This window comes from Opisthocomus hoazin, chromosome 23 (assembly GCF_030867145.1).
Source record: "Opisthocomus hoazin isolate bOpiHoa1 chromosome 23, bOpiHoa1.hap1, whole genome shotgun sequence".
Lineage (NCBI taxonomy): Eukaryota > Metazoa > Chordata > Aves > Opisthocomiformes > Opisthocomidae > Opisthocomus > Opisthocomus hoazin.
The window spans coordinates 6,246,260-6,269,845 of NC_134436.1; the positions used below are offsets into that span (position 1 = coordinate 6,246,260).

A 23,586-nucleotide genomic window follows, 5' to 3' on the forward strand; every position below is an offset into this window, starting at 1 on the left:
TTTCGCTGGAGGGGTGTGAGGCGGGAGCGCCGAGAGCCATTCTCACGGCGAAGCAACCAGCCATGTCGGCTAACAAAACCCGCTCGCCGGGAAGCGTCCCTCTCCCTGCTCCCATCTCCTCGCCGGGCTTCGGGATTTGGGGGTTTTTTTCCTTCTGTGTTGTCCTTCCTGCTGGGGCATTTGCAGCTCTGAAAAAACAGCAGGTCAAACATCCTCACACGGTGTATTTAGTGCTTCCCCTCGGGTTTCCGCGGCTTCCCTGCCATTTTCCTACCGGCCTCGGGAGCGCGGCAGTATTTATGGGGTAGCGAGCTGACCCCTCGGCTGCGGTGGGCGAGAGTGCCTGACGTTAAGTGCTGCTAATGCGTTTCGCATTTGTGCTCGGGGGCAGGAAATCTCAACTTCCAGTGCCAAGGGGTTAATTATAATTTATACAGCAAGATCTCAGGCTGTGTTTTTTTTTTCTCCAGCTAATTAAGAGGTACAATTACCTTCGAGAATCAAAGGGATGTTTTGGTACCCAGCTCTTAGAAACAGATTACAGGCACTTAAAACATGAGGGCATCTTTGCTTTGCTGCATGTGCTTAGTTTTTGATTTAGATCATTAACAAGAAACTGTCATATTCCTGACTCACCACCACAACGTACTGGAGACCACCTATGGAAGCCATTGCCATAGGTAACACAGAGCATTGCTGCTTTCCCAGCGATTACCTGCATTTCCAGTGACGTGTTTTACTGATACATCACCTGCCGCTCAGGGCTCTGGCAAAACTTTCTGCTTAGTAATTGTTGGACCTAATGATCTTAGAGCTCTTTTCCAACCTTAATGATTCCACGATTCTATGATAGCCTTGAGGTGGGCAATACCTAAAGAGACCAGTCTGCGCTCAGACTGCAAGCCCAGGACTACTTACTCCCCAGGCAAATGGCAGGTTGATGAACATTATTGTTGTGTTAGTAATAATGATTATTAAATGGCCCCAGACAGCACGGCGGTCCCTCTGCATTGCCCTCTTCTGCCCAATGTCTCAGTGCAAAGGGGGAACCACTCGCCAGCCAGGCCATGGGAACTGGAGACGAGGGATAATTAGCAGCACTGGTGCCAAGGGTAGAAATGAGCACCCAACATGGCTGCACAGCCAGGGAGGCCAGCATGCAGCACCCATGGGACCCACCTCCAGCAGCTCCAGCCATGGGGACGTGCCAGGCAAACAGTGCTGGGGCTGGGGGCGAGTCCGTCACCTCCCGCCACCGCCCTCCGTCGTCTCCTCACCTTCATGTTTGTGCAGAGCTTTAACAGTTACAGGGCTCTCTTTCTCACCACTCTCGGAGGTGTTTGCAGAGCCATTTGTAAAGGGTTAATGTAATTGAATATTCAGATGTAGGGAGAGAGGGGGTTTGGACTATAGACAGAAAGAAAAGGTTCTGGGGAGCCCTTAAAGTCCCACTCCAGGGAGTCACTGGGGTTACGCACCAAATGCAGGCTGCAACCTCAGCTTGACTTGGCACAGGTTGCGCAAATACATCTTCCACCATTCATTATTTTTTAGGGATGCAGTGGGCTATTACTCTCTGGGAAATTAAGTGCTTAAGTTCAAAACTGATGCTGTATAATTGTCAGCAGACCACATACGCTGCAGGCTGTCATGCATCCGTACCATCAGCCTCCACCCTGACCCAAAACACAACCAGGAGCAGACACAAGGCTGGCAGTGGCAATGAAGACCAACAGCATCAGGACCACGAGGAACGTCTGTCCGTGTGGGTTAGAAACGAAGCTCACGCTGCCAACGCCAAGAGGGGAGCTCAGCAGCTGGTATCCAACGCCAGCGACGCTCTGCCTACAGCCTGATGACACCGCGGCAGGTCTGTCAGGCTGCCCTTTGATGTGCCAACAGCAGCCAACTCGCTGTGTCGAATCTGCCGCAAAGCGGGCCGAAGCACACAAGCCAGAAGCACGCCGTGTGAAGCACTGTTGTTAAATTAGGAGGAGATAACGCAGTCGAGAGCTCGGCATGGAGAGATACCGACAGGTACAGCTCATCTCAAAGGAGATCACAGAAGTTCATTTAGAAACCTGGCAGCCAACACATCCCTACAGGTATTTCTATCCCTTGAAGCCACTCTTCGATAGGCGGTTGCCGGAGAAAGGGCACGGCAGTTGTCATAAGCCATTTTACAAGAACATCTGCAAACCCGTACCAAGCAGAGCGTTTCCAGTTCTACAGGAGTCACCAAACAGAATATTCTGTTTCACTGCAGGAGACTGAGCACAGATCAGGAAGGCTTTCCTATGTAAAGGCTGACAATACTCAGGGTGGAAGAGGGGACGGTATTTTTTGTAGGGTTTCTTACATAGTAATTCCTGTGTACAGGCAGGCGTCTCTCCTTGCACCAGGTACGGCAACAGGGGCTGGTGCAGACAAGATGCTGGGAAAGGACCTGGCTCAGCACTGGAAAAAGCAAGACAGGGATTACAAAACTGTTGCTTGTAGCCCTGGCTTAAGCCACTAACCTGCATGACATTGAGTGAAAAGGACTTGTAAATGCTTAATCAGCAACACGACCCAGTTTACAGGAAAAAAAAAAAAAGAAAGGAAGGGCAGATCTAGAGGGAAATACATATATACCAGCATTACCTTTCCCTACAGCTTGCTATTTATTGAAGCAGCAGCAAAAGCTCCAGTGCACTTCAGAATACAAACGCTGACACGGAAATTCAGAGCCCTGAACTGCTTCCAACAGGGAAAATATACTGACCGCAGTCTGTTTGGAGGTCAAACAAAATCAATAGCCTTTCTCTCCAGTCTGTCTCTAAACTAAGCTTCTTTCAAAGACATCCAGAGAAAATGGATCATCTTTTGTTGTTGTGTGTGGTTTTGGGCTGGGCTTTTTTTGTTTTGCTTTTTGTAAGTGGTCAAACATTCATACGACTAGAAGAAACTCCTTCCTCCCTCAACGTACTGAAAGGATTGTATAGAGGTCAAAACTGCCCATCAGTTTTACTACACAATAGATGAGCTATCCACTTCTTGGGGAGGAAACCAAGCTGGAAGCCGCTTAACACTCGCTAAGAGAGGAAAAAATAAATCAATGTATTTGCTCGATTGAGCTACATTTAAAGCTGGTTGTCAATTAGTTCAACACAGTTTGCTGTTACAGAGCACAACAATTTAGCCCCAGGAGCTGAAGTTTGCTGCGTTTCCTCAGATTCCTCCTGCTGAGAAACAGATAGCGGCTGCAGGCAGGTCAGGCACTGAGGAGGAGGAGTGAGGCTGGGAGTCACAGCCGCAGAGCTGGAGCTGGTAAAGGGAGCCTGACATAGGATACAGCAGGACTGGGGGCTCCTTTCTTCCATTCAAAGCGTACAGTCAACCAGACTTATGTCCAGAAAGGAGCAGAGATGAGAACTGGTTACAGTGCTGGTACAAAGTGTGCCTCTCCACTCCACCTTTGACAATAAACTACGTTTTACACACCCTTGTGCACGATGGCATCATCTTTACAGACATTAGGTGGGTCAATCCAAGCTGAGGGAAAAGTGCAAAGGACTAAAGTTGTAGAATGGAAAACCTTGCCTACATACAGTTTTTTAAATAATATAAATTCTTAAAAATCTCAATACAAAAATCACAAGGAGAAAAGGGAAGGACAAACCATGAAAAGACACTTGCTAAGGGTCCCACTGAGCACATCCAAAGGAGAACCACTGCCTTCAAAGCAACAGATCATTAATGACTCTGTCTCTCAGTTCTGTTCTGATAATCAGTGTTGAAAGACACTCACCAAACCACAAAATCATTTATGCTGGAAAAGATCTCCGAAGGTTATCCAGCCTAACCCTCTGCTCAAAGGAGGACCACCAGGGCTAGAGACCATTGCTCCTTAGCTGTGCACCAGCTCCCCTGCAACAGGTTGCTCTCCCCGAGAAAGCTGGCATCCTTGTCTTGATTTAAGCGTACCTAAGGGTGTGTGGTCACTGCGTCAGAGATGTGGCTGCACAGGGACAGGCACATCTTCAGCAGCCTTGGGCCCCAGCGAAACCGAGAACAGACCTCAGCAGGGGTGAGCTGCCCATGGCCATGACCCTCTGCCATCCCTGCAGCCACAGTCCACAGAGCCACGCTGATTCACGTTTACCTAATGGGCATCCCGTACTGCTGATGTTTGCTGCTGTCAGTACCTACACTAGCTATATCAAAGCTACTGTATGTCTCTAACTCCCCTCCCGAGTGCAGCACGTGTGCAGCACACCAGCGACACGCATCCTGACTCATCGGCCGCCCTGCACTCACATACGCCGCAGGAAGAAGGGCTTGTTCCACCAGCCGCCGTAAAGGGCACCTCATTTCTCAGCGAACATATTTAGCATCTTCTAATTGGGATCTTAGCTTCTTCTCATGCCCACACAGGTCTAACAGTTCCAGTGCTAGAAAATCCTGGCGAAGCTCAAAACAGGTTACAGCAATGGTGACCGTCAGATGTTCACCCAAACTGCAAGAACAACCAAGGCTAGTAGCTAGAAACAAAAGTGCAGCTTCTTTGCAATGCTTTTTATTTCCCCTCTTCCAGTCCTCCCAGGTGGAACAATTTACCCACTGACTATACAGCTCTGAGATTTGCTTGTTAGCACCCCCAAATTACTAGGTGTAAAGTCAATATCCTTTTGCCTATTTACTCCTAATGAGTCACCAGTCAGAAACTTGAAAAAAAACCGTTACAAATGCAGATGCAGAAGCAAATGAAATAAAGGCAAGCATCACCACTGAGCAAACCCTGCACAAAGGCCAGGGGCTGGGCACACCACGCAGCACCCTGCCATTGTCACCAGCTAAAACCTAACAGCTTTGATTTGCCTCCCACCGGCTAAAACGGTTTGAAATGCAAGGTCTTAACAAAGGTGCAAGACATGGGAGGAATGGGAGGCACTGCTGGGCACTTAATCTCCTTTCAGTCTCACACAGGAGCTCCAGGAACCGCTTGCCTGAATTCGGTGGAGTTTCATGAGCGTAGGAATGAGGACAATTGGGCCTCAGCTGTAACAGAGACCCAGCCCTGTGATCCCTCCATGCAACCAGAAATGTTATTTGGGATTTATACTGAAGTTACCTTTAGGCAAGCTCCTTTGCTGCTGGAACCTGGGACAACGTCGCTGATCCCAACAGGGCAAGACCAGCTTTCAGCAGCTATGGAGCTCACACCCTCTACGTCCACACCACGTGTGATTTGAAACAAGGAACCCAAAGCACCCCTCAGCCTGCTTCAGCACTCGCCCCTGAAAAACCTGCCAGAGCAATAACGGGGGTTTTGTGGTGAGGATATCCCTCACACCCGTACCACATGGGGGGGCATCAACACACCGTGAGTCTCATGGCTGTCCCTGGCCAAGCGCTGAGGCCATTTGGACATTACATTTTTAGATTTCTCTGCTGTTTACACGCTGCCCGATTCTTCACCTTTCCCTGCTGTTTCTCCACACCAAGGTCTTCACCACCTCCAGCGGCTGCAGGTGACGTCCCCTGCTGCTAGAGCTCCTCTCTCGCATCCAACCACCAGTTCCCTCTCCTGCTTGTCCTTCTGAAAGCACTTGAGAACATCAGGTATAAACCAAACCATACCAGCCGTGCCAACTTGAAGCCAGGATCCCAAGCGTATGTCGCCGACCATATGCTCAAACACCAATGGCTTGCGTCACCATTGTGCCACTCAGGCACAACATCCGCTCCTCCTCCATCCCACCAGCCCAGATCTTGGGTGAGGAACTGAAGGAGCTGAGCAGCATCAGAGAACAAGGACTCCTCTCCATGGCACTACCTGGGGCCGGATCCTTCCAGCCAACACAGCTGCCACCCAGTTGGGATCACTGGGAAACTGCTTGTTGGAGAAGACCCAAAACTCGTTACAGCTAGAAGAAGGCAGGGTCAAGGCAGATGGCAGGATGTTTTTTGTATTGCTTGGGGAGGAAAGGCACCCTCTTTGGCAGCTGCAAATGCAGAGGAGGAGAAGGCCTTTTAGGCACTCATTTCAGCTGTCAGAGACGAGGGCAAAATAAATCTGAGCACCACCCAGCGATTCTTCAAGCTTAACCACTCACTCCAGGTAGCATCAGCAAAGGAAAGCACATCCCCTAAACGCCTACAGCAGAAGTCAGGCACACAAAGCTCAAGAGACATTTAGAAGGTCTCAGCTCCTACCTCACCATAAAAGCATAAACTGTCTGTTACGAGCATTCAGAAAATACTTAAAATTCATCAGGGACCGAAGCGTGCGCTATTTATTGCTGGCACAGCTCATTAAAAGTGATGCTCACAGAGTGCAGCCACGCGACCGTTTCCCTCCAACCCCAACACCCCCTCTCTTCTTCACAGTAAGAAAAAACAGGGGGTTTCTACCGGGCCTTCTCACTCCCTTTTACTTCCAGCTCGCCTTCCCCTTCTTGCGAGCGCTGAGACCGCAGACGCTCTACACGTGTTCTCCTCTGCATCCGACTGGCAGGCAGTCTGGAAAATGCCAGTATTGGAACGGCCTGAATTCAGCGGTTTCTGAATGCTGATCGGACACTATTTCGTTCAAGCCACAGATAGTCATTTTTGGGGGGTATTTTCAGCTCCCTTTTTGGACTCTCTCAGATTTCCAAGCGTCATGCATCAGCAATTTCTCTTCTTGGGAGCTTCATTATTTTTCACCTTTCTGCCGAGCCTAAGGCTCGGTGCAGATTTGTAGGGGACCAGGCTCTTCCTTCCTCTTCCAGACAGCCACGCAATGCTACTGGCGTTGGTAATGTTTGCTGTGCTCCACCTCGCAGCTGCGGAAATTCCTGACTATCTGGTTTTGAAAAGAGCTGAGGTGAAATCTGAGCAATTAAAGTGCCTTTTTTTTTTTTTTTTTTACAACATCTAACACCTTTCTTGAGGAAACCCCAACCTGAAAACAGGAATGGTCTCACAGCATCTCAAAACACTAAATAATTACTTCTAACCAGGTTACTGATGTGGTCTCCATTGCCACCGTCCCTTTAGCGTCTGTCCATTTGCAATGCTTTTATCCGGACGGCACACCTACACGGTGAGGGAATGGTGCAACCCTTGTTTTGGAGATGAGGGAGGGACACATGAGGAGATTGAGGGGATGAAATCTGTGCCACTTCGTTCTACATGAGGAGCAAAGGTCCTTCTCTCTCCACTGTCTAGGGGGTTCAGCCTCAGTGTCCCACCACCTAACCTGGGCAAAGTTGAGGGCGGGAGATGCCCCAGCTGAGTGACTTGGCCAACACCACCAACATTACATCTCCAGCAAAGCAAGCTACTGACTTCAGGTCTCTCAAATGGCAACCTAGCGAGATCCCATGTTATCTTCAAGCAGAAGTGTGCTCTTTACACACCAAGTTTTGAATTTCCCTTCCTGTCTTTAGTTAGGCATGTTCTTAATAGGGTTATTGACATTATTAATTTCCTCCAAATATTTTTTTATGAAGGACAAATCTCAGTGGCCACTTGACAGCATGCATGGTAATGTATACCAAAGCCAACATTTAAAAGGCAATTTGTTGCTGATGTTTTCCTTCCCCTCTCTCCAAAGTAAAAGCAATTAAAAAAACCCTTTCAGAAATGTAGACTAGCCTATTCACAGGGTACATTTAATTGCATCCCAAGAACCGACTTGAATTCACAACTGGCCAAATGTGTAGATATGGGAAAACCTCAGATACCACAATACAAGGCTTGATAACAGCCACTAATGTACAACAACTGGAATAAACTCAAAGGAGCTCTCTCAGCATTTGTGCACGGAACCACTCATGGCCTAGAAATATATTTAAAATTATGCAAACTTCTTCCAGAACTTTGTCATAGAATCTTAAAATGGCTTGTGTTGGAAGGGACCTTAGAGATCATCTCCCCGTACCCAGCCGGCGGTCCCCAGGTACAAATGGCAGATAAAAGTAATCTTCGTACTAATATGCACAGTGCATTTTCAGAGTCACGGAGGAGAAAGGGAAGCCCAAACTTTGTTTCTGCATTATTTCATCACAGCCAGGGAAGAACATTTAGCAAAGCAGCTGCTTGAGCTTCACGGGAAAAACCCGTAATCACAGCAAGGCAGGAACAGATATCATATTGACCTGTCTTCAGGGTCTGGCATTCACATTTTCATAAAGTGTCTCGGAAGATAAATCGCTATACTAATAATATTTGTATTGATTATCTAAACTGAAGCAGCAATCGACTCCATTGTCTCACTTCCTCTTAAATTGCTCACAGATGGGATCCTATTTCCTATTCTGCATTTCTAATGGGAACACTTAAATCACAGCACAGAATTATACACACGCACAAACTGTTAACAAAAACCCTTTTATGACTTGCATGAAAATAAAGATTTTTCACTTTGTAGCTCACTTTCCACTCCACGCAGAAATTAAAAATGACAGATTATCAGCAGACCTCTAAATTACTTCTCGTTGTTATTTCTGGGTCCCTAATATTTACTGACAGACAGGCCTATGTTTTCTGAACCCTGATCAGTGATTACAGAGACTTGAAGTTTGGACACAGAGCTAAAGGGTGATTTTTTTAAATTTTTTTCCCTCTCCTGTGAAAGTCAAGGCTCTTTAAGCTATGTCAAGGTCCAGAAGCAGGGAAATCAAAAATCACTGTGGTGTCAGAGGAAAAATAAGCAACAGCTTCTGCTGTTACTACAGGTACAAAGCAGGGACTGCTGCAGCGAGAGCTGAACTGCAGGTGTGAAGCTGGCCACAGTGGGAGCTCGGGGTAGTGACTATCAAAAGCGAGTAAGGAAATGGGCAACAAATACATTGCTTGAAATAGGTTTGTCAAGAACCAAAAAGCAAAAGGCTTGGATTTTTCTTCCCAGACTTCGCATCCCACCTTAAGCAGAGTTTTTCCTTACCCTGGTACAGGCAGAAAGTATGGCAGAATAAAAAATAAAAACGCCTCAAACGTGCAGACGGTTTGTATAAGCCGCTTACAGCACATTTCAAATGGCTGCTGAACTTTTCAGAGTCACCTGGAAGGCGAGGGCAGCCCAGGTTCCTCGCTGCCCGGCGCAGCCTGGGACCCCCAGCCCCAGCCCCGCACGTTGGTCGGCGAAGCAGCTCCAGTTCATCCCCACGCCTGCGTTCAACGGAAAACTTCGCCACTGCCCCACTGCAGATGAGAAGGGGAAGCATTTTAAGGAAAAAAAACATTAAAAAAATAAAGAAAATAAACCAACTGGTGGATGTTGGGCAAGAAGGGGAAAAACACAGAGCCAAAACACAGCAGCTGGATGGCGAAGGCTCCTTCGGCTCAGGCCAGTCCCCAGGACCCATATGACTGTACAGCTGCCATGGTGAATGATCATCCCTTACGCTGAGGTCAGCGCTGCCCCCGGGCTAAGTAAGCGAAAATAAATGGTTTAGAAGATAAAAGGTCTTTTAAAAAAATTATTTGTCTTGTTGTCATGTCAGAACTGTAATGGGAAGGGACTGGAGGGAAGGGACTGGAGGCAGTGATACGGCGCTTAAATAGGAAACAGCCATCCTGATGGTTCAGCGGAATAAATTACAAAGCAAATCACGGCTCAGGCGGGGCAGCGGGCTGAGCTGCGCTGGACGAAGAGCCGCTTTGCACACACCTGGGCAGAGAAGAAAAGCAGGTTTCTGAACGCTCAGCCCGTGGAAATACAGCTATATTTAACTAACCCCAATTGCTGCTTTGGGCTACATCTTCCATCTTTCTTGCAGGTTAATTCTGTGCCTTCCAGGCACAATGAGTTCAGTTTTGTCTTCCCAGGAGGGGGATCAAAATTGATTTTAACTGTTCTCGGAAGGGAAAGGGTTAATCAGGTTTCCCAAGGCAGCTTGCTGTTAAGGTGCCAGAAATACTGAGGGGCTAGAATGACTTGCTAAAGATGGGACAATGGCACTGGTATTTTGCATTTGTTTCCAGGCTTTGAGATAGAACAAATGGGAGTCATTAGTGAAATGAGTTTAGGGAGTTCTAAATTAGCTGTCAGGCTGCCAAACCCGGAGAAGTGCTATGTCAGCTCATTAATTCTGGAGAGCACAGGATTACCCAAACCTAGGAAGGCATCCTGCAAAATTCAGAGTCAATTAAAGGAGGCTATTTTGCTATAATAATATTTTCCACACATATTACACCTCCTCATGGAACAGAGCCCACTTCTACCACAAACGAAACCTCTGGCGGGATGGAGTGTGGCTGATGTCTAGACAGCTGTAATGTGCTCTCCATGGGCTTGTCTCTGGGAAGCTCCAGCTACAGAACGGAAGGCTGGGACTGCAAGCTGCGGCGAACATCACCCAGGCCGGGGTGGCCCCAGGAAGGAGGTACCCGTCTCCCCGAGCTCCTTGCTCTCCCCGTAACACCCAAAAAAGCACATCTGTATGGGGCGTGACGTTCTGCACCAGGAACGCCCACCACACGTGGAGGTGACCCCTGGCATCCTGCACGCACAACGCCTCTTGAATTTCCTTCCCTCCTTGGTCTACCTGACCCCAGATTTGTCGACACCCTGCTAGCAAACCCACGCTTTGTCAACCTCTCCAAACCTCCCGTCTCAGGAGCATCTCTTGAGTCCTGAGCTAAATCCCACTGAACTCAGGAGAAGTCTTTGAGAGGACTTCACTAGCTCAGGGCCCACCGCCCCGGGTGGCTGAAAACGCCAGCAGCGACGGGATGCCGAGGAGGAGAGATGTCACACCCGTGCGCTGCCCCTCGTGCGGGGTGTCCTCAAAGCCTCCCATGCTGTAGACGAGAAGGTTTATAAAACAGATGGTTTGTAACCTTCTAAGGGACCCAAGAGTTTTTCTGAACTGTGACAGACTAGGTCAATGGACAAAATACCACCGGGTAGCAACCTGGAACACACTGACTTAATAATGTACCCGCACATCCCGTATCCCAGCCGTCAGGACACCCAAGCACTCACGGCAAATAAAAGTCACCTCCAGGGAGAGGGCAAGCCCAAAGACCTCTCACACCCCCCTCGCCTCTCTCCTGATGGCTATCACTTCTCATTGCCCCGCAAGGCAGCAGTAGCCAGGGACAAATTAAAACAAAAATCACATGGCTGTGAAATACAAATGAGGCAAAAAAATGCCTTCACCCAACCAAGCGAGCTCTGTCTCCCCAACTGCGCCGGATACAAAGATCGTGAGCAAACAGGATAGAATGTCTTCTGCCTTTTGTGAAATGAAAATAAATGAAAGGATCTAAGGTTTCAGGTCACTGATCCCTCTCTTCCCTATCTCTACCATTTATCGGAGGTAGAATATAAAGGTTCCAGGTCCTTTTCTTTTTTTTTGTCAGCACTTTAATGGTTGTTTTTTCTCCTTCCCCCTTTCATTTTCGGAATGAAAGGACCACTTAGAAACCTGTAAAGTAATAATAAGCTTATAACAGGAATATTGTTTTTTCTGGGCCAGTGCAAACGCCTTCTGAATAGCTCGAAGAGATTAAAGTAAAAAAGCAATCTGTAAATAGATCAGTCTTTTAATTAGTTTATAGTCTGTTAAGAGATAATATTTTGCTCACATAGATCGTCTGTTATCTAAAGATCTCAGAGCACTTTAGGAACATCAATTAAGCCTTAAAAAAAAACAAAACAACCTTAGGAGATAGGTAAGTGTATTTAGATTAATTAGTGTTGCTGTGAGCAGCAGGCATTATTATGAGATTTAATTTAGTCCAATAATTGACTTATCTGTTAATGGATTCTAATTCATCTGAGAAGGGATCAAATCCATCTGATTAAAAGGATTACATCGACTCAATTAATTCTATTAACTGACTTAATTTGCCATTTAATAATTCGACACATGGGGCCAGATCTTGGCCCTGAAGAACACATAAACCAAAAATTACACACCGGAATTCTTACGCCAGCAAAACTGTGCATTGCAGAGCACGCATTCTTCCTTGCACGTGGCATTTGCGGACCGGGATAAAACACTCAAGGGGGCTTCCTCGGGGCGGATTCCCCCAGCCCTGTGTATCTTCTCTCCCTGAACCAGGGCTGCTGGTCATTTTGCTGTACTCACGGTGGCCGCCTCGAAAGGAGCAATTCGCTGCCTGAGATTTGCCACCTCCCCTCTGTTCTGGGCATTCCCTTCAACCAAGAGGCGAGAAGTTTTACAGAAGTCAATAAAACCTTGCAATAAAACTAAGCTCCCTTCAAAGGCAGGACAACCCTCCCACACCAGCCATTTGGAAGCTGCAAAAAAAAAAAAAGTGCATCTCTTCACTTGGACACTGTCCTTTAACCAGTGGGGAATGTATGGGAGGAGAGGGGAAAGAGGTGCCAAAATGTTATTAGCTCCCCCATCCTTAAAACTGGCTAGCGTTAATTGCTGGTGATGAGCACTATGGGGGTTTAGCCACAGCCACACCGCTTGACTGAGCTTCCCACATTAAGACCGAGTCTGCGCTGCCGTTGCCTGATGTTACCCTCTCTTAACAGGACTGAGTGGTTGGGAGAATTCAGCACTGGAGCCAGCTCACGGGCACCTTTTCCCACATCTCTTGCCTTTTGTCAGGCACTGGCTCTTGCTCGTCCTCCCAAAGCCTTCCCTGGGCTGTAATCCCAAGGACGGGAGCTACTGGAGAGAGTCCAGTGGAGGGCTACGAGGATGATGAGGGGGCTGGAGCATCTCTCCTGCGAGGAAAGGCTGAGGGAGCTGGGCTTGTTTAGCCTGAAGAAGAGAAGGCTGAGAGGAGACCTTATAAATGTCTAGAAATATCTGAAGGGTGGGTGTCAGGAGGACGGGGCCAGGCTCTTTTCAGTGGTGCCCAGCGACAGGACAAGGGGCAACGGGCACAAACTGAAGCAGAGGAAGTTCCAGCTGGACACGAGGAAGAACTTCTTCACTCTGAGGGTGACGGAGCCCTGGAACAGGCTGCCCAGGGAGGTTGTGGAGTCTCCTTCTCTGGAGATATTCCAGACCCACCTGGACAAGGTCCTGTGCAGCCTGCTCTGAGTGACCCTGCTTCGGCAGGGGGTTGGACTGGATGACCCACAGAGGTCCCTTCCAACCCCCATCACCCTGTGATTCTGTGATGTCAATCCACACCACCTCCGCCTCCAGCTCCCCTGTCAGTGGGGACAGGGTTAAGACAGCGGAGAGGCCGTGGGAGGCTGCAAGGGTGACAGAGGCAGGAGAGGAGCTGAGCGCTCCCCAGCACCAAGCCTGGATGCGACTCGCTGTGCCAGCATTGAGGCAGCGACAGAGGGAAGAGGAGAAAGAGGGCAGGAGGAAAAACAGCCATCTGCCATGCGAGGGGAGAGGTGTCCTCCTTCAGAGGCAGATCCAACCAGCGAGACGGAGACGTGGATCAAAAGTTTGCTACTGTTGAGATCCCCAGACCTGGTTTAAGCCTCTCTCTGCTCTTGATCAAAGGTTACTCCATAATAATGCCTCGGGGGGAGGGGTTCCCTGCACATAATGAATCCTGTGTCATTGCCTTTGTATCCAGTTTTGGCTGCAACACAGATGGTTCTCACTTCAGTAACTCTGACATCTCTCCCCCCTTCATTATCACAGCCAGGAGCTCTGCGTGGTCACATCCCGGACCTCCACGTCCCACCTCACTGTCTCCCCGATTATCATGCTCCGAGTGTTCCCGTGCCAAGCAAGATGATGAACAGATTTCCATAACCTTTCAGCACGGCGAGGGACGGGAAGGCTTTGCAGCTTGGCGCGTCAAGGAGTTTCATTAGGAGGCGCGGGGGGGAGGGAGCGGGTGGGGGTGTCAGCGAATGGCCACCACGGCCCGAGCGCTCCGGGACCATGCCGGCGACGCGACCCAGGCACCGGGGAGCTCCCCGGATGGGAAACCTCAGGCTCTGCGACCGCGCAGCATCGCCACCGGCCACGAGCACACTCCCGCACGAGGATTCGTTGTTCAGACACGATTGCATATGTATGAAGGGGACAAGATGGGCTTTGACACATAAATTAGCACTTGTCAGCTGCTCATGGGCACACTTCCCTGCTGCACCCCACTGTAAATGCTGCCTTCTTTTATGGAGAGGAAGACTACATCACGCTACCTGACAGTCACTGCCGGCAAGAGCGTTCCCTGGGAAGCCAGCAGCGAGCACGCAGCGGCTAGTTTACATACCAAGCCTTAAGAGGATGAATACAATAAAATGACACAATAAGTAGCAGCCAAGTGGTGCCTTCCACTCCTGTTCTATCTGGAAATTTGGGAATGACAAGGGACAAGGCTGATGAGACCTCGGAGCAGGGCTTCCTCTGAGAGAGTGGGTGACTGCACAAGAGTGGTGGGGTTCATTCCACACCAGCCAGGTGCTTCTCGCTGTCACCCCCCGTGGCACAGCTCGCCCTGCTCCTCTGCCCGTGCCGGCAGCCAGCGTGTAACCTCATCCTGCCCGAAGCTCCCCCAGGCAACAACCGTTCCCAGGTCTTGAGCTGCCGTCATCGTAGCCCACCTCCACCGCACCCACGCTGCACGTGAAGTCAACTGATGCCGTTTCACACCTCTTATGATCCCTTCTATCACAGCCTCGTGTGAACGTGCATGCTAGCCGATGCGTACACACACCCCTGCAGCGACGCATGAACGCACGGGGCTGTGCATCCATAGGAGAGAAAGGACCAGTTCTCTGAACAGCCCTAAAACCTTTCCAGCAACCAACTGGACCAAAAGTATCTCTGCCACAACCATCTCAAAGTGTACCAGAATTACAGAGTTTTTTTCATCATCCAACCTGCTAGCAGCATTTCTAGCTTGTGTGCAAATCACCGTGAGAACAGCTGAACACACGGTTAGCCTGGGGGAAGTTCAATTCTTTGCGTTCCTGCAGGATCCACACGACCCATATTCAACTTAAGCTCAGAGGTACTCTCAAAGCTCCAAAGTCTGCTTGATTTCAGCTCAAACCAAACATCCCCCCAGCCTAGAAAGGTGACGGTGTTTCACTGAACTCACACAAACTCGAGCCCAGAGTTCATGGGGAAAGAACATCCCCAGTCGCCAACCTGGGGATCGTTTACAAATTCCAGCAGACGCTGGGCAGAAAAGGATTCTTCTCTTCAAGCACGACCATACACTAATAAATTTGGGCATGACACTACTGTGGGAACTGCCTGCAGCTGGGAGCCAGGCTGACAGCCTGCTCCAACACAACAAATCCCATGTTCTTAACCCAGAAAGGTTTTTTTTCCCCCTTTTATCCTGTTTTTTTTTTTATCGCTGCTCTTATTCTTCTCCCAAGATGTTCTCAGCCCAGCAGGATTAGATAGAGGATTAAAGCCTTTGACCGGGAGAATGGGGGATCCCAGTAAATATTCTTACCATATTTATCTCCGTCTTCTCCTTTGGCACTGATCCTCCTGCCAAGCACTTGGATGTGCTTCCCACTCGTCCTGCTGTAGAGCTGATAGAGCCGAAGCTGCTTCCTGCTCACGTCGTCCCTCGCTCGCGTCTGGTTCTCCACGTGTATCCGAAAATCTACATTCTCCTCGGCAGCAAACATCTGAGAGCGGATGGGGAGGGGGAGGAGAGAACAGAACAGACCGTGAAACAAAAGCAGCATCTGGGACAGAACGACTGCGCACCAACCTGCCAACGGGCACGTGGTGCGCGAGGGCTCGGACTTGGCTGCCCTTCGCTTGACAGCTGCGGCCGCGGTATCAGGCGCTCAACTTGTAATTCTAGCCAGAGCTGGCTCTCCACAGTAAACCAAACCGGGGTTTTTACAATCAAACTGTGGGAGGTTTTTTTCAGTAAAAACTTCTGCTTGGTCCTGCTTTGATTTAATCCTGGTCAGCCACGCTGGCCATAAATTAGGCTCTCGTTTGCATATGCATAGCCTCTTCCAGGTCACACAGATGCGTATGGGAGAAAGCGGATGGACAACTCCATTTCAGAGAGTTTGTTCTTCACCTTCAGCAGCTGCACTGATTCCCCAGATCAACTCCAGGGAAGAAGTCACAGGAAAAAACTATGCTGACATCAGCAGATGGGACTCTAGCTTCGCAGAGCCATAAAATCTACTACTATAGAGAGTATATTAGATAGTGCCTGTGCCTTTTGTATAACTAACCTTTTTTACCAGCCCTGCTTCTCAGTGAAGCCAGCTCATTGGTGACGTCTATGGATGCTTCTCTGCGTGCCTCAACAGGGCCATGGCTTGGGGAGAGTTAACGAGGAGCAGGGAGAGCCAAACCAGCATATCTAGCCGCGAGGCCGTTATCAGCAGGGCTCTGATCGCTTCAGCCACTTCATCTGTTTTTTGTGGCCAATGGATTCAATCAACCTTAGTTCACTACAGCCTTAAAACTTTACCAGAAATTTTCTCTGACACACCTGCCCTTCTCTGCAAGTCTTGTTTCCTTAACTGTTCCCAAGAAACACCGAAGCAGGAGTCCTGCTTTTGCTTCCAGAGAGTCATCCCACTTTGCCCAAGGTCAGAGGACCAGCCAACCCAGATATTCTCAAGATGCCCTCCCAAAGGGGAGGCTGAGCAGCACGTACCCTAAAGCACTTCACACCCAAATAATACGAAAGCCCAGAGATTGCTCCATGACCTGTCCCCAAGAACTTTTGCACCACAACAGTCATGCTGCCCACTCCAACCTCACAGATGGATGATATTTTGGTGGCAGACTCCCTTCACGGGACAATAAATCACTCGGAAACCAAAAGATTATCGAGTGGCACACACATGAAGCCACCACACAAATGGCAACTTTTAATTTGGCAAAGACCACTCAAAGTCTGCTCCTTGTTGGTGAGCTCTAATGCTGTGTGCCTCTCGTGTGTAAGAGACAAAATCCACCACAAAATAAGAATCGCATGGGAATTTGATGATGCCCAGGTTTGGGACTGACAGAGGAACAACATTTACTCCTAGCAGGGTTTCTACTTCTCCTAACACATTCCCACCAAGGCATGCTTGTCCTCCTAGTCTGCAAGCAACAGTGTTCCGATACATTGGTGTGGGGATGGAGCTGGCAATGCAAATGAAAAAGGGTCAATAAATCCTCATTCAGGTCCATTCCAGGCTAAAACACCTAAGAGCAAGCGGCCACAACACGCAAAACAGCCCCGGCTTCAGCCTCCTGCATATGTCACCTCATTCCAGCAAATATTTCAAAGTCAAATACTCCCTGAAAGTCAAAACCTCAAAAGAACTTTTTAGCATTTCCATTTATCGAGTAGACACACAGATCAGCAGCGGGAGGAAAACTTCGGGCAGGCAGCGCTGCTTAGCACCAGACCTTCACTAAGCAACCCAAACAAAAACATTATATTCAACACAGTGGCAACAGCAATGAGGTTCACAGGGACGTTGTGGGATCGCCTTTGCTGCCCTTATTAAATGCTGGGATTATGCTCTTTGAATCCCAGGTCCTCGGAGAGAAAGCCATTTAATTCTCGTATTTTACTGTCAGGAGTCCAGAGGAGACTGCAGGAGCTAAACGCACGGGCTGAGCAAAGGGAGATTCAGGGCACCCCGGGTCTAAATGGACATTCAAAGTGATGACGGAGGTGACAGACAAGAATTACACAATTAATCATAGCAATATCTCCCACCCTCAGAAGACAGCGCAGCAAGAAGCCGTGACCCGAAGCCGAGGACGCACGAGGAGAAGCAGGGCGGGATGCAGACGGGGCTGACGGCCGTCACCCAGCCAGGCTCTGCTCGCCCTGCTCCCCGAGGCACCGCAGCCACGTCCGAGTGCAGCAAGGACTTGGCTTTTCACATGAATAATACCCATCTCTTCTGTCCTTCCTGCACCTCTTCTCGCTTTCTTTTCAGACAATACTGTTGCAAAGGACGCTAAACTACTAAAAACAGAGATGTTGGAGTAATGCTGACAGTCTGCCTCGTACCCACAAAAGCAAGGCTATTTGTAGTTAAGATTCTGGCTCCATCGTTTTAAGATTTAAAACAGATTTTAAATCAAGATGACGTCGTTACATTGCTTTCACCACATGTTAATGAATTTCACATTTTTCGAGGAAAAAAACAAAACAGGTGGGATCTGAAGTGGGGGGAAGGGCAGGTTGCTTTGCTTTCTTGGAAACCTCAGGCAGAAGAGGCAACCTATTTCCCAAAACACGTTTTAATTGTCTCTTTTAGTTGTCTCTCATGTGCTCGCGCTGCAGAGGCCCCAGCCTACAGCTGCAGTGCCTGGGCGGACCCCAGAGCACCCACGGAGCCACGAACCTGCCACGCACATCTGCCACAGCTCTCCTGCCCAGGATCGGCTCGTGCCTTCCTCCCATCACAGAAAGGGCACGCTGCAGCCCCGAGGGACGACGTCTCCTCTGTCTCCCCCCGCCGAGGGCCTGGCCGGCATCACCCACAACCCCAACACCTCACCCAAGCCCAGCAGTAGCCTGGCGCGGGGATCAGCAGGGGACGCCGACCCCTGAAATAACATCAGCCCAAGCGTGTACCACTCCATCACACCGCCAGTAACAGGTCCAGCCCTAACCCATGGGAAGAAATCCTGGAGGAGAGATGTGCTACAGGTTCTGCCTGCAGCTGACCTGTCCCCCGGTCAAGAAGCCCCAGTCCAGAGCAGCAGTGAAACCACCAGGATTTAGCTGCCTGCTTAAAGATAAGCACACGCTTAACCATTCTGTTGAAACAGGATGCTCTGCTGGAGCGTGGCCAAGGTGAAGTAGCCGTGCCAGCCTGGGCCGCATCTGGCCCGCAGCAGAAAGTATCAATGCTCTAAAATAAAATTTCATGCAGTGTCGATTTCATGAGATAAAACCTATTTGATCATTGCTGAAATCCACTCTCACAGTATCCCTGCCCTAAAGAGTACACTCCCTCAAGCAGCTAACTTTACCGAGATAAGAAAGTCCATTTATATATACTGTAAGAGAGACTCTCTTTCATAAATCTCAAAAAAATTAGTAACATATGCCTCCTTCGGTACCTGATCACCAACACTCACTCAAGAAGGTCACCTAAAACCAAGTCCATCCACTCCCAAATATATTTCCATAACAATCACAACCACATGAAAACAGATGCAGAAATGTCCTTAAGTCCCAGCCCCTTGAAAACTTAAGGCCTTTCACTTCTGTTCACCAAAGCAAAAGGAAATTTTTTTTTTCTATTAATATGTCATTACTGCATATAAAAACGTCATACACAAAATGACCGCCTGGTTTTTTTGGCCCTTCAATCTGATCACCCATGCCTCCATGCTGTAGGCAGCAAAATCTGGACTCTGGATCCAGAGTTCAGCCCAACGAGTCTCTGAAATGACTGCCTGCTCGCACCTTCTAGCTCCCAACCAGCAACGTGCCCTGTGGGACACTCTCTAGGGACAGGAAAAGAATTTCCTGCATTACTTTATCTCCTCCAGCATTTTGGTGGGATTTGGGGTTGTATACTGGTCTATTTTGCAAATCGATCCAACTGGTATGGGCCACTGTCTATGCAGGACTTCTTCAGCATCTCAGGATAGTGGTTTTCATATAATCCACCTCATTCTTCGCCAGCAGTTTACAACCTGCAAATTCCCAGTCGTTAACACATCAAATTTAGTTTCATTTTTATTCTTCCTTGCCTTTTTCTTTCAATCAGTTCCTCATCCATGTATTATTTATGTACCATTACATCTTTCAGTGATAATCTACAGCTACAAAGACATCCTGGAAACACAGTTGGCAATACAGAGCTTATGCACGTGAATAAACAGCGTTTCTTTTAAAAACAACCATTACCTCAGGCAACTGATGCATCAGAAACGCCTCCCTCCTGTAAAGAAGCAGCTCTCCCTCCTCTCTGTTGTACCGGCCCAGTCATTCAAGGTAGGCGCATTTAATCCTACCTCCTTCCTGAACAGCCACAGAAACCAGAAACGACATCTGTCTTCAGACAGCCCACACTGGGAGATTTTCAAGTGCTTTTTTTGCCGAATGATTCTCAAACAATGAGTGGATTTAATTTTAAATGGCTTTACAATGATCCTTCCGCTTAAAGAATGACTCTCGTTCTTGTTAAATCCCAGATGGAGGGTGACGGAAAGACCATTTTGCTGATGCGGCCGAAGGTTTCACCATGAAGTAATCCAAGAAAGGCTCAAGAATGGCAAAACCCCCTGACAGCAGCACTGCGATGTTTGTCCCACGCAAGTTTATGCCTCATCTCTGCAAACACCGATGCCTGGTTGTGAACGGAAGGCAATCACAGCCCGGCCAAGGTCAATGAAACCCTCGCAGTGCCAAGCCGTGTTTACGGGATTTGGCTTTCCATCCAACCAACATCTACACACTTTGAATTCTCTATTCTGAGCTTTCCAATAAAAGGGGATGTTCATCTGTTATTGTTCGTGTCATGAAGTGTTACAGCGCGAGATGTCCAAGGCCCACAGCATGGCCAAGTTAGCTGGGAGCTGGACTTCAGAATTTCCTGATTTTTTTGCTTTTCATCCTATGGAGCCTCCAAGCCTCATCAGAGAGCAAACCATATGTCATTCCCCAAACCGAACTAGGAATACAAAATCCCTCTCGCTAAGGGCCGTACCGATTGCAAAAGATAAACAAATCAAGCTATTCAAAGTCCTTTCAAACCCCATCTGATAAGCAGGAAATACTTACTACCATCAAATCAATCTAATATTAATGATTTTCTCCATGACCTTCTAAACACATGAAAGTTAACTCGATAAGGTCAACAAGAGGATATCCAAGACAGATCTCTCTCCAGTCCACAAAGGCAAGTAACAAACCACTTTGCTTCCATGACTTTGGCAGAATTCCTCTACGCCAATTACAGCAGGATTTGCTAGCTCACCGTGACAGCCATCCTCAACATGCAGTGAAACACAATGCACTCCGTATTTGCTGCTTTTTCCTCCTCTTAACTGCAAAGTCAATCCATCGCCAGGATATCGTTACCTCCAGTTTACAGAGCCTAGTTTGAAGCCAGGCAGAAGGACATGCACTGCTTTGACTTATTCACTTCTTTGGGCTTACAAGCACACTTGGAAATTCATCTAACGCATATTCAGATGCACAGCAGGAACCTGGAGCAAAGGGAGAGGGCACTTCGGAGTCAATCTCTGTGCATCCAACGGGAGGGAGGCTGTGGCGTGACGGTGCCAGAACTGCACAGATGTAACTAAGCCTTTCAAAATAACAGACCCTAGACCTTTGTTTTGGTGTTTGTTCCTTCCTGCTATCCACAAAAAAAAAAATATTTTTTCCTTGAAAAACAAACATCCAAAAAGCTAGGTTGCCCTCTCAAGCTTGGGAGGTGTCACCTTGGATGATGGCTGCGTCTCTCCAGGATGCACGGTCAGAAAGGGCAACACAGCGCACCATGGAAGCGGTTGTTCAAAACGATGCAGACATGAGACTCCACCAATAGCATTTACAAGGTATTCCGCTTGAAAGGCTTTTTGATATTATTTTTTTGGTGGGAAAAGAGTATTTTATTGGACAAGCATGAATATCGTGTTTAAAACCCAGATGCGAATAGATCTCGCTCGCTCCGCAAGAGCTGTACCACTCTATAGCCCGTTCATAAATCGAGTCATGAACCATCTTATGTCTTGTCTTCCTTAGAAGGCTGTTTCAGAAACACTTTGCTAATATTCTCTGCCTTATTTTTCTACCTCGTATATTTACTTCCAGTCTACATCTGTTTATTCTTGTACCAACAGTGTCCTTCAGCTTAAGTAATACTCCTCGCCCTTGCATGTCTCCTCGCAATGCATTCAGGCTATTCCCTTTCTCTGCTCTCTTCCCAGCCTCCATTTCACTGTGCTGGGAAAGGAAGAAAGCCAAGCACTAGACCACCTCCCCTCCTGCGCCTGGCCTCATCGTGGAGCGGCTCCTGCCCACACCGAGGACAGGTGCCGAGCTCTCCCTTGACATGGGCCCATGCAGGAGACACCAGCCTGTCACAGGGAGAAACCCAGAGCTCTCCCCGCTCCTGCACAGATACGCTCTGAAACTGAGCCCCCTCATTTCTTCGACTTGGGTGCTTTCAAGCTGCTGCAGTACATGAAATTCAATGATGTTTGCTCTCTGTTTAATGCACTAAGTGAAGTGCATGTAGGGATGGAGCTGGAAAGGAGAAGGAAATGGGGTGATGAGAGGGGGTCGAGCCTGCATGTCCCTCTGGATTTCAGAAATGTTAAACGAGACCCAAAGAGAAGACGTTTCCAGGGCTTGGAAGAGGGGACATACAGCTCAGCGAGGTGACACATACTTGGATCCAAAAGCTGCTCAGCAAGAGGAGCCTACTTTTCTCCAGAGAGCTGCATTCAGAGACGCCATCCATTAAACCTCCTCGGGCAGCGTCAGACCTGCGTTCTCTCTGAAACACTCTACCCCTGAGAAATACAGCTATGGCTCAGCCAAACTCCCAGCACCTCCCCAAGCTCCCGCCAGCTTTCCAAGCCGTGTACGGCTGCTATCCGCTCCCCTAAGGCACCGTGTCCATCGACCCTCGGGTGGCAGACAGCCGTGTGACTGAGCCTGGGACGAAACCACGAGGAAGGCGGGAGGGAGTGCCAAAAAGCTGGAACCTGAGAGAGTCTGAGGAAATGAATGCTTTATGGCCCATCAGTCAGTATCTGGCCATTTTCTAAAGAAAGATGACGCCGCCTTCGAGAAAAGCAAATTTCTCCTTTTGACGATGGAGTGAGCCTTAGCCAGAACCGTGAAAACGCGCCATTTGTGAGATGGTGACATTTTAAAGTTGTTCCACTCTGGGAATTGGTTCAGTCTCCGGAAGAGCAGGGTTTCAAGCCTTGATTAATGACTTTTAAAACCCCAGCTGTAAGCGCGTGCAGCCAGAGGAAGGGAAGGTGCCTCCCGCCAGCGCTGCCTGCCGGTGCAAAGCCCAGCACCAGAGCGCTGCCGAAGTGCTGCAACGCAGCTCTCTTAAATGGGCTCCAACAGCCCCGTCCGCCACATCTCCACCGATTCAGGACCAAGCCACTGGCTGCAGCCCCCAGGTCACATCATTAATACAATCACCATGAGCGACAGGAGCTCAGCAGCCTGCAAGAGGGAGCCCACCCCTCCAGTGTCCACCTTCCCCCCCGCAAGAGCCTGTCTCGTGCCATGGGGCAGCAGCAAAGGGGCCAAGACCAAGCCACCTCCCAGCCCCAAAAGGCACCTCTTTCCCAGCAGGATCAGTGCCTACTACCTCTGCTAGCCCAAGCAAACCGACCCCATGTGTGTCAGCTGCAGGGGGATCAGCAGGGCGCTGCCCTCGCCACCAGCGCTTGACAGTTTTGATTCTCTGGAATGACAGTTCAGACCTTATCTCTTTTTCTTATTTTTCTCCAGTTGTGATAAATCTTGGTTTTTTAAAATTCAGGGCTAGTATTATTTTACCACAGCTATCAATCAGGCAACGAGCAAGCAGGGCTTTTTCTTTCTCCCTTTCTTTCTTTGTCTTTCTTTCTTTTTAATGCTTGCTATACCTCCGCTATATACTTCCTCTCCACACAGAAATATCCCTTCAAAGCTTGATATTATTGAGCAGCTTTCAACCATGCCCAGCAGAGCCATGTATTCTCTGCATTTGTCTGGCCTTTGTTTCTA

The 23,586-nt window shown here is 48.8% G+C and overlaps 1 protein-coding gene across 1 annotated transcript in view; it reads right to left on the reverse strand.

Moving 5' to 3' along the window:
* Positions 1–23,586, reverse strand: part of FGF18 (fibroblast growth factor 18) — a 74,093-nt gene that overhangs the window by 31,174 nt on the left and 19,333 nt on the right. Inside the window, exon 3 of the mRNA XM_075442106.1 lies at positions 15,346–15,526. Coding sequence (XP_075298221.1) covers positions 15,346–15,526 — 181 coding nt within the window. The remainder of the gene's footprint in view (positions 1–15,345; positions 15,527–23,586) is intronic.